Raw genomic sequence first — 11,378 nt, 5'->3', positions numbered from 1 at the left:
TGGCACGGTTCTCTGTGCGTCACCTCGGGCTCTCCACCGGGAGCGCAGAGGTAGGAGGGTGCCGTGCCCTAGGCTCTCCCTCCCGGCGCCGCTCGGCCCCGCCCCGCCCCGTTCAGCCAGGAAGTGGTGACGTGAAGCCACTCTGACTGGCTGCTGTCCGCAGAGACGGCCACCGCCAGCAAATTAAGGCGCGAGGCAGCGGGCGCCTGGGCACAGTTTAGGTAGCGCCTTGCAGCGCTCTGCAGAACGGAGATCCGACTCTCTAGTTTCTGCATCCAGTGGAGTCCCAGGGCCAATCGTCACCTCCCCGGGACCGGGGCCACTCCGCGGTCCCAAGCAGGGAAGGGAGGGAGAACTCAGCGTGAGTGCTGAGGACCCCGCGTTTCGCTCGCTGGGCTTACACACAGTTTTGAGTTCCCGGCAGGTCCCTACCCTGCTTTCCTGCCGGTTCGAAGTCTCTGCGGCTCCCCTGCTTTGCTCTAGTGGACTGGTGAGGTCGCCTTAGAGCCCTAGGAACGTGGGAACGGACTCTTGGAGTCCCCAGTTCTGCTCTGCCTGCTCTCGGGAATTCTGAGCTGCGTTTCGGGTCTTTGTCTCCCTTCGGGGAAGCTGGACCGTGGTTTTGGCAGGCCAGGTCCCTGAGCAGGACCGCACGCTGGGAACCATGGAGTTCACGGCGTCGCCCAAGCCCCAGCTCTCCTCCCGGGCCAATGCCTTCTCCATCGCCGCTCTCATGTCCAGCGGCGGCCCCAAGGAGAAGGAGGCAGCAGAAAACACCATCAAACCCCTGGGTAAGTCGGGGTGCTAGGCCGTCAGTAGGGGCTGTTAATCTGTTTCCTGGGTGCGGGCGGTTAGCTCCGTGGGAAGCAGAGGTGGCTTTTTCATCCGGCCGGATCCAATGCTAAGTCTAAGACTATGGACCAGAATTCGGTCCTGGGAGAAAGATTTTTTTCCTTCTCCTCCCAAGTTTTCTTTGGGGGTCTTCAACATCAAGTAAAGATCGTGGGAATCTAGCTTTTGTTTGTAGTCGTTTTCCCCAGTTTCCTGAAATCCCGACATCAAATAGATAATAGGAAAGCTGTACGAATTTGTTTGAATGAAAACAAATTCAAGGGCAAGCAAGGGTTAAGATGCGGTGCATATAACACCCGAGCCTGCGTTTGGAATCAAAGCCACTGAGCGACTTCACTAGAAACCAGTTTAATTTTTCGATCACAATAAACAGTCTTAATATGTCTATAATATAAAGGACTATAAACTAAGGAGCCGTTTTTTTTTTTCCCCTGAGGAAGGGCGAGGCTTGTCAGGAACCCCCATTTTATACTTGCCGGTTTTCAGTCGAGACTGTCAAAGCCTCCCCAGATCCCTAGCTGTTTAGCTACATTGCCTTTGGAAAATCGGTTTTCATTACCGAGGACACTAGGCACAGATTAAAAAGAGATGAACGGTGAGGGCGAGGTCTGCTGAGCTGTAAAAAGGCAGGGCTTTCGGGAAACCCTTACAGCCAAGGGGAAAGTTGCCATCTCTCTAGGAGGCTCAGAGATAATAACCACGCACCCCAGTCATTGACTATTCTTAAAATCAGAGTTAAAGAGCTAAGTTAAGGCAATCGATAAAGAACACCACTTTTTCTTTTTCCTATCCCTTCCTAACTCTAATACATATCGCATCCAAGATAACAGTAGAGAAGAAACCTTGAGGCGCTTGGGAAACCAAGGAGCTTACACAGGGACAGGAGATTACTAAAGTCCCAAACAACAGTGATACCAAGAAAGAGCGGTAAGACCACGAAACTAGTGCCAATAAAGGCTCCCAATTTCTAAGATCCCTGAAAGCAATGTGAGCTAACTAACAAATTCCCACTCTCTAAAAACAGCATTGGCTACTGAGGCCGAAGCTAGACCGCTGAGGCTTCCACTCATTATCCATTTCACTTAGGGAAGTTCATACCTCCATCTCATTTTGGTGCCCAATAGTAGGAAAAGATCTCAGGGAAGCTTGCTGGCTCCCTGCTATCATTTCCCAATCAGTTTTCTCGAATTTTCTAAACAAAATACAACAAAACAACAACAACAAAAATTCTGCAATCGAAATTACAAATGCTAAGCCAATCCCTAGTTCCCCTCACCCCTCCCCCTCCAATCTCTGAAAGGAACCTGTTTACCTGTTTTGTTTTCCATTTTATTCTCATCCCTTACACTCACCAGCCCAACACAGCACAATTACTTAATGTATGTCTACATCAAGACTCAAACGCAAACACCCAAAGGTTCTGTTAAGATAGCGGGTTGTTGTCATTGCAAACGGTGGCTTTCCAATGTGTCTCAGGAAGCCCCGTCACTCGAGTTTGTTAATTCTACTCCATTAACCTCCTGGGCAGTTCTGTTTCTTTGGAGTCCTCTATTTCTGTGATGCTTTGAGTGATACTTAGAGAGCTTGCCTGTCAGTGCTTGGAAAGGACGTTTAGATTGTGTCCCAATTCCCAATAAAGATGTGGTGTGCATATGTTTCCAAAAGTGTTTCAGGATGTCGGTACAATCTGGTTCCTTTGATTTCAAAACAGCCGTAGTTACTTAATTAATTAAATACTTAATTACCGATTTGTGAAAAGGACATTTATTTTCTGTTAGCTGCACATTGAGAAGCATGAGAAATAAGAAACCATTTCATAGCATAAACTCAAGTACACACCACACAGGTGTGTGCATGCGCGCAGCTTGAACTGGTTGGCTTTCTAGAGAGCAGTTAGAACATGCTAGTTTGATTGGGGCTCGGAGGGGAATTGAAGTAGTTTCTTTTCAAGAGATAAAAGAAAATTGGCAGGGGAAATAAAAATAAACAAATCAACACCCTGTATTGCCCCAAAGTTAGTGTAGCATCCAAACTCTTAGCAGTTGGGCCCAGGCGATGTTTGGTTCATAGGCTGCGATATTTTAATCTACTAGTGGGTGGCAACACATTTTCCTCTCTTTCATTTCCTGCCACTCTGGAGTTGCAGTTGTTTCCCTCATTTCCAGGGTTATTTGAAGGAAAAACAGTTGCATACACATTCACTTCACGATTCGATTCTGTCCTTATCTTTAAGAAACAAATCCAAAACAAAAAACAAAAACCCCAAAAAAACCAAAAACCTGTTCGAGCCCACTCTTGTGATTTAGCAAGCTAACGGCTGGTATTTTTTGAGTGCCACCCTCTGCAGCTGCAAAGTCTAGAATTTGGGATGATTGTTCTAATAGTTACATTTTATCCTTCAAGACCACAGCCTTCCCTTTCCTCCTAATATCTTGTTCTTAAGAGAACTTCAGCCACTTAAGTAACAAATCGACCCTTGTTCTAGATAGACTCTGCTCATTTGGTTTAGCGGCCAGCCACCGGGCCAGGTCAATTTGCGCAACAATGGGTCATGCTTTTCTGCCCGGACTTTCCCAAATCCAACTGCGTGTTTTGGGTACTCTCCCCAGCTCCTTCCTGCAGTGTCCCTTGTTAGCTAGTGATAGCAGTCAGTCTTCTCATTTCCTCCAGAGCAATTTGTGGAGAAATCGTCCTGTGCCCAGCCGCTGGGTGAGCTGGCCAGCCTGGATGCTCACGCGGAGTTTGGCGGCGGGGGCAGCAGCCCTTCCTCATCCTCTCTGTGCACAGAGCCACTGATCCCCACCGCCCCCATCATCCCCAGCGAAGAGATGGCTAAAATTGCCTGCAGCCTGGAAACGAAGGAACTCTGGGACAAATTCCATGAACTGGGCACGGAGATGATTATCACCAAGTCTGGCAGGTAGCTGACGTGGGCGGGCGGGCACTGAGCAAAGGGTACCCGCCGCACTTGAGCTGCCTACGGTCACTGGGTTTAGGGATCTCCGCTTCCCAGCAGATCCCTTAGAAAAGGGCCTTGAAACTGGAAGGGAGCAGGGTCTGGCTGCATGACGCCACACGGAGATGGGCACATTGATGCGCAGCGCGCTCAGTCTTTGCTCCCGCTTAGGCATTTTGGGTTATGAGCAGGAGCAGAGTTTGGCTAGTGGCTACAGAGAGGTGGAGGAGGAAGAGGAGGAGGGAGAGAGACTCCCCATTATATTCAGTTTGCTGATGCCTGATGCCTCCCGCTTCCTACGAAAACTCAGCTGAAAACCCGGAACTCGGGGTTGGAAGGAGGCTGGGATGGTGGCCTGAGCCTGTCCGCTCCGGAGAAAGGCGGAGAGGTTGCTTAAGGTCTACCGGTGGTGTTCTAGACCCTGGGCAATTCCTGTCTGATCTTAGAATCTGACTCTACGAATCCCCCCCCCTAAGGAATGCCCGGGACTTTTGGTGAGTTGGAGAAAACAAAACAAGCAAAATTTTTACTCACCAGTAAAGGCCCCTGTTATAAAAGAGTTATAAAATCATTTTTATTCTTTTTTTTTTTTGGAGAAAGTCATGGTTTCTCTTTTTTTTTGGGGGGGGGGGCGCATCTCTGCAGGTTCATAAAAAAAAAAAAAAAAACAAGCTAAGCAAGCAAACAAAAACCAAGAGGGAAACTGGGAACTACTTGCGAGCGGTTCCAACCTTCTTTCTTTCTCCCGGGTTCAAAGAATGAATCTGGCCTCTGTCTTTCTGTCAGGAGGATGTTCCCCACCATCCGCGTGTCATTTTCTGGAGTGGATCCCGAGGCCAAGTATATAGTACTGATGGACATCGTCCCGGTGGACAACAAGAGATACCGCTATGCCTACCACCGGTCCTCCTGGCTAGTGGCCGGCAAGGCTGACCCTCCCCTGCCAGCTAGGTTTGTGACTCTGCACTTCTTGCATAGTAGAGTGGTATTAATCTTTCTGATTTATGTGAATTTTAAGCGAGTTGTTTTAAAGCACCGGTTAGTCTTCAACAAAGGGGAAGTTTGTTCATAAAGGAAAGGTTGCCTTTAATTTCATCTTTCATAATTAAACCTAGACATTGGTGAAATTTTAGTTTGAATACGAGTTAGAAATGTGGCCCTTCTAAGATACATATGTATGTGTAATATTTCTAATAGGCTACTCAGAGTAAGGTTAAGTAAAAGTGTTGAAAGTGCCCTAAAATCTTCATGAACATAATATATTATAGGGAATTGTTAACAATGTGATTATTTCTGTTTAAATTAGCACCATTTCAGCAAAACTGATTGGTTTTAACCCACAGAAGATTCACAGGTTTTAAGCATTTTCTTCCTCTCTCTCCACAATTTTGATGGTTAATCATAATTTAATAAGTTAATATTCCTCTACATTAAACATAACTAACACATTGGAGACAATCTAACTTGTTTTTTTGGTTTACCTTTGCTAATAATTATTTTTCTGTGTGTACCTTGTCCTAAAATGTCTCTATGAACGTCTCTTTGGAGAATTTTATTCAAAGAAGCATTCAGGAGGAGTTGGAGCAATAGTGGAGGTGACAGGGTTCTGTCTGTAGATGCTAATGTGGAGCATGGAGCAAGTGACAACTTCATTGTTTTGAATAAGAAAATGCACCTTTCATGACTAATTTTTTGGCAATCGATTGAAAGTTAGATCACACCCAAGGATTTATTTTAACTTACAAACTTAAGTTCCTGGGAAGTGTTTCAAAGATGTTACAAAGATGTGTCCTTTAAGATGGGTCCTTGTAAGGTCTTGTCTGTAGCCACTCCCTTAACAGACACAGTGTGATGGCTATCAGTGGTTCAGAAAGAACATCACCTTCACAAGTAGTGGGCACATAATTGGCTCTGTAGTCTCTTAAAGGCACCAGGAGGAAGATAACAACATCTTTGGCTTTCTGTTCCTAAAAGAGGCCTTACCAGATGGCCACCTTCCAAGTCAGCATATTAAACAATTAGGAGGGAAAAAAAAATACTTGTAAATTGCAATTTGTTGTTCTAAGTGAAAAAGTGATATTTCACAATAGATATTAAAATGGGTAGAATTTGGTGATTTTTATTATTTACTTCTGAAAAGCCAATTCAGTTTCGTTTATTTTCTGAGATAGTCTTACCATATGGCTCAGGGTGTGCTCAAACCCATGCTTCTCCCGCCTTCCTTTTAATGGTTTACAAACGCTCCATTTTCAATTTCTCTTTGACGCTGATTTCAAGAGCTTGGGGTGTGAATTTGATCAGATTCCTAACCATTTTTGCTTTTGCACACATTTGTTTTTGTTTTCTCTGTTCTTTCTTTTTCTCTAGTTGTTCATTCTTATTCCTACGTTTTTCTTCCTCTCTGAAGGTATGAGAAAGTGATGCAGGCCAGTAGGGTTTCAGAAATATGACATGCTGGTTTCTGTTTCTAATCCGCTCTGGATAGAGACAGAAAAGTGCCTACCAGGCGCTATGTTAACTGAAGCATGTTAAAGCAATTGATGGAATTTTAGATCAGGAGGCTGGGGAGGAGGAGGAAGGGTTTCCTGTATGCAGTTTCATGTATCCCCATTCAGTTTATTTATATTAATATTAGATAAAAGCATGAAATGGAAACATTTTAGATAATACATGGAAATTTCTGGTTGTTATTATTACAGGAAACAGTTTGCTGCATTTTTCACCTGCATAAAAGGGGGAATCTGGGAGATAGGGATGCTTAAGATGCTGGTACAAAGTGAGTTTCTACAGAACTTCTAAATCTGAGAAGACTTTTCTCAGACTGAAGTCAGTGATTTCTAATTAGGAAGAACAATACTTGCTAATACTATTTGGTAGTTTTAACAGGCACAGCATCATTCATGGCCAAAAGTAGCATACTGCTACATTTTCATACTACTATTGTAATCTTTATTTAAACAAGTTAATAGCTATGCTAATGAGATTATGGATAGTCAATATGTTAAAGAATGAACTTGTCATCGATTTCTAGATCTTTTAGTAAACTGGGATTCTTAGGAGAACAGGATACCGTGATACCCATTAATAAAATAACTACTGGATTTTTGCTTTTGAGAAATAAAACCTGAGGTGCTTTTGTATTTGAATTACCAAGGGATGCTATAATTTACAAGGCAGTTATGAGCACCCTCCTGAAAATAATTTATCATACCTTGAGGAGGAGGCCTGTAAAGTTCCTTTGGGGCCAGAGAGGACTCTCTGGGCTCCACTCCTGGCCTGTTTCACACATTTCAGCATGGGTGCAGATGCTCAGTCTTTTTGTTTGAAAGACAGTGGCTCAGATGTTTCATTCTTTACCCAAATATTTTGGAGGAATGTTGCTTTTATGACTTTCCCCTGACTTTTCAACTGAACTATTTATAAATTCCAGCTATAAGGGTCCTGTGTAAAATTGATTTATAAATATCCTGGTATATGGGTAAAGGAAGAAGAAAACAAAAAAAGAAAAAGAACGGGAAAATGTAATTTGTCTTATAAAAATTTTCTTTCTTTCTTTTCATTCATTCTGTATCTCACTCTGGTTTTGAGAGATGTGATGGGGGAAGACAGGGTTAAGATTTGCAACGTGCTGTACTTCAGGCAAGAGCAGAAGTGAACAAGTGGGTGACCTTCACAGTGAGACCTATTCCTCCCACATAGCAGCTAATCAATAAACGATAGATTTTACTTATCAAAGCTTGCTTGCTTAAGCTATCTATACATAAATCAATTTAATAACCAGAGGTTCATTTAGCTTGTTTAAATGCTTCTTTAGAAGCCATTGGTCCTGGGAAGGGATGGCATGGGGTGGGTGGTGGAGAAGCGTCCTCATAGAAGCAGGGGGAGGGGGACGGGATGGGGGCTTCTGAAGGGGAAACCTGGAAAAGGAATAACATTTGAATATAAATAAAAATATTCAATTAAAATGCTCTTCTAACAGGTACATAAATGGCTGGTAACAGAGCTGAATGCTGGTGGTTAAAGTAGGCAGGCTGGTGGGCTCTCACCTCTGACCTATGGACGAGTAAACATTTGCTATGCCCTGTATTGAAAAGTAGCCTACCATTGTTTTCGTAAATTAAATTGAGTCACTTTTAAGTTTAAATAAGTTGATTCTCTAATACTATTTTCTCATTTAAATAGTTTCTTTTTGTTGCTTTACAATAAAGCCTATATTGGAAACATAGACATTACCATGGCAGTTTTTTTTAAATACTTCTAACAATAAGATTACATATTTGATAAATGTAGACCAGTAGACCAGAGGTGAAAAAATATGAAAGAAACAACTCATTTTTGCAAAATGGCTTGCTCATCAGATGATAGAAAATGTATTCATTACTCCTAAGATCTCAGGGACATGAAGAAGTACGTTAGATGCTTTGGAGTTACCTCAGGATTTCCATTGTAATCAATTCAAGGTACATGGGACAAATAAAATGTCCCCCTTCTACGACACTTATGTGTTCCTTTAGAATCAAAATGTCTAAAATAAACACTGAATTTTATGTGTGTATTTGATTCAGGTTCCCACTTTGCAGCCAAAACTGGCCTCGAACTCTCAATCCTGCCTCAAGCCTTCTGAGTGCTGACATGACACACGTGTGTGCCAATAAGCCTAGTTCAAGACAGTTTTGTTAAATCATGTCCCAATAAAGCTCTCCAACACTCTGCAGGCTTTATGTGCATCCAGACTCCCCCTTCACTGGCGAGCAGCTCCTCAAACAGATGGTGTCTTTTGAAAAGGTGAAGCTCACCAACAATGAACTGGATCAACATGGCCATGTAAGTAGAACCTTGGAGCCTCAGGTTCCCTTAGATGGAGTGGACACGTTATGTGAATTATCTTCTCTCCTCTTCCCTTTATCTTTCCCTCTCCTCCGTCTTTCTGGCTTCCTGCTACCTCTGAGTCACTCTATGAGAATCCTGACTGCTTTTGTTAAAGATGCTCCTGTGGCTCTTTTATACAAGGGGTCTGGCATCTTCTGTGCCAAGGGCTCTTCAACACTATTGCAAACCCCATTTGCCAACAAAACAAAGACAATGTGCATGTAGGGAGGCCAGCAAGCCTATTTGGGGCTAAATATCTTACTTCTGTTAGTATATCAGTAACACTGCATAAAGAAAGTGGGGCTAGACCTCCTGTTGGAGTTTCCTAAGTGTGTTCTGGAGAGTACGTCACGTGAAGTGCAGCAGAATGCAAGGGCCTTATTTCCAAGTAAATCTACGGAGCTGCTGATCAGGTGGCATGTTGCTAGGCAGACTGGGTGAAAGTCTGCAATGCATCCATCAGGGACAAACCAAATGGGTGGGGCAACCTCTGTCTCAAGTTAATTCTCCCCTTGGCATGCAGGTGTCTCTTCTGAATACCGAAGGGTTATCTGAAAGCCAGGAGGAAGGTCCTGAGGTACTCCTCTTAGAGGAAGTCTACTTGGGAGGTAGCTCAGAGTTCCTATGACCTTGAAAGCTCTAGATGAGGTCTGGCATTCCCAGCGACCTCCCTCTGCACCAAATTCACCAAACACACCAAACTGTAAGATAAAGTTGTCCTTTTTTTCTCCCTAAAAGAAACCCAGTTTTGGGTGCACTGATGGTAGTTTTTATGCCCCCTATTGGGAGAGCTGCATAGGTGCTAAGACTGACAATCTCTGCAATTATGAACAAAGGGAGTATGGCACTCACCTGTAATTCCTGCAGGGGAAGTAAGGCAGGAGGAGGCTAACGTGGTACCAGTGACATTTGCCAATGACATTTCCCAGTAACACTCAAAAAACAAAGTAAACCAAACAACAGCACATTTTATTTTGTGTCGGTAAAGAGTTCATTGTAATGTGAATTAGGGGAAAAAGAGAGAATGTATTTCTGAGCTTCTACCAACAGTTGATAGTGTAAATAACCACTAACTAAAGGACCCTGGCCTTCTGCTAATTTTCCTTGTTAAGGCATCATTGTCTTTGATGTGATTGAACGTGAGTGTGCGCGTGTTCAATGACATGCATGCAGTGTCTTTCTTTGCCTCTCTTCACCTTATTATATTAAGACAGGATCTCCCATCCAACCAAAGCCCACTGTCTCAATCAGGTTAACTGGCAAGTGAGATCCTTGGATCCTGGTATCTCTGTCTTTTAGTGCTGGGTCTGCTGGTCTATACAACTGCCATGCCAAGTTTTCACTTGTGGATGCTGAGGACTTGAACTTAAGACCTCTTGCTTTCAGGGCAAGCACTCTTACTCACTGGGTCATCTCCCAAGAAATGTATGTGCAGATTCTCTTGTAGAGTTTATGTGAGAAAACTCAAGGTAGGATTGCATGCTCCTTTTGAAGAAATTATTTCTGTGTTTTTGCCTTTATTGCCAGAAAGAACATGGCTATTTCATTGTTTCTCTCCCTGGCTTAAAATCTCTCTTATTTTCTTACTAAATATGACTCTTTTGACTTTAAGGCTTAGTGTGTATTGGGTTTGCATCATAGATAAAAATGGCTCTAAATAGACAATCAATGAGAACATTCTAGAGACGGTTTCAAATGGCAGGACTTGGAAGTGAGCAAAGGACTTGTGGTGTCCCTTCCTCATGCTCCCAGACCTTCTTTGCTTTCATGACCACATCAGGGCGACCAGGCTGCCTTGTGACTGTGAGCAGCATTGGAGAGACACTGGAAATGGATTAATGAGCTTCCATTGTCTGACTGGTTGGAAAGTTAGTAGATCATTTCAATGTTAGCATAATTTAACTTTAAAAAAACAGAAGATACTTAGGCTTAGCGGATCTTTTTTTGTCATACTAAGATTTATGAGCTATCTGAGATATTCTTTGTAGGTCAGTCACCAGTCCTACTTAATGTGATTCGTTATTCATATTAAAGTATTTTAGGTTCCAGTTGAAATCTTTGCAGGGAGAAAGTACTTAAAAAATTCGTATTGTGTTTTCTACATGTGGAAGTTTAAGAAATATTTAGGATTGTCCAGAAAGACTTTATACTTCAATAGTAGATTATTTGCCCAGACTTTAAGTGTTTTACTTATTGATCAGCTTTAGGAGTAGTTGAATTTCAGGAATTCTGAGTTCTAGCCTGATTGTGTGATGATCTGACCTTGTCAAATTGTTCAGTTGTCAGCAGCTGCTTTTACTTACTGTAGCCTTGAAACTTGTATGGTTTAAAATGCCCTTTGTCACCAGAATTATCGTCCACTGAAACAGAGAAAGACAGGTTAGGTTCTTAGGTTCTATGATATTTAACCAGCTTCTTCAATCAGTTTGACGAAGGTTCTCTTTTATCATGGATGTACTGTTTAGTCTCTGATAGGAACATCAGCTATTCCCAGGAAGGCATTTTTCTAGAAGAACACAGTGTGCTGTTCTGTTGGTAGTTCTTAGCTCCATGAGGGGCAAAGCAGGCCTTGGAGTCTGAGGTTGTTCAGTGCCCCTTACCAAGGATACTGGCTGGAAGGGTTAGGAGTAGGAGGGGTGTTATTTAAAGTTTAAGATTTGAAGTATGTTTGTTTGTTTTTTAAATTTTGTTTGTCATGTAT

At 43.0% G+C, this 11,378-nt stretch overlaps 1 protein-coding gene across 1 annotated transcript in view; it reads left to right on the top strand.

The window, feature by feature from the left end:
- Positions 1–664: 664 nt before the first annotated feature.
- TBX20 (T-box transcription factor 20) overlaps positions 665–11,378 on the top strand; it is a gene marked incomplete at both ends in the record, with an annotated part of 46,451 nt that continues 35,737 nt past the window's right edge. The window contains 4 exons of the mRNA XM_080930032.1: positions 665–791; positions 3,523–3,772; positions 4,595–4,759; positions 8,524–8,632. Coding sequence (XP_080786158.1) covers positions 665–791; positions 3,523–3,772; positions 4,595–4,759; positions 8,524–8,632 — 651 coding nt within the window. The remainder of the gene's footprint in view (positions 792–3,522; positions 3,773–4,594; positions 4,760–8,523; positions 8,633–11,378) is intronic.

The sequence above is a fragment of the Micromys minutus genome, assembly GCF_963924665.1.
Source record: "Micromys minutus genome assembly, chromosome: 16".
NCBI lineage: Eukaryota > Metazoa > Chordata > Mammalia > Rodentia > Muridae > Micromys > Micromys minutus.
This window is presented reverse-complemented; position numbering and strand designations above follow the sequence as displayed.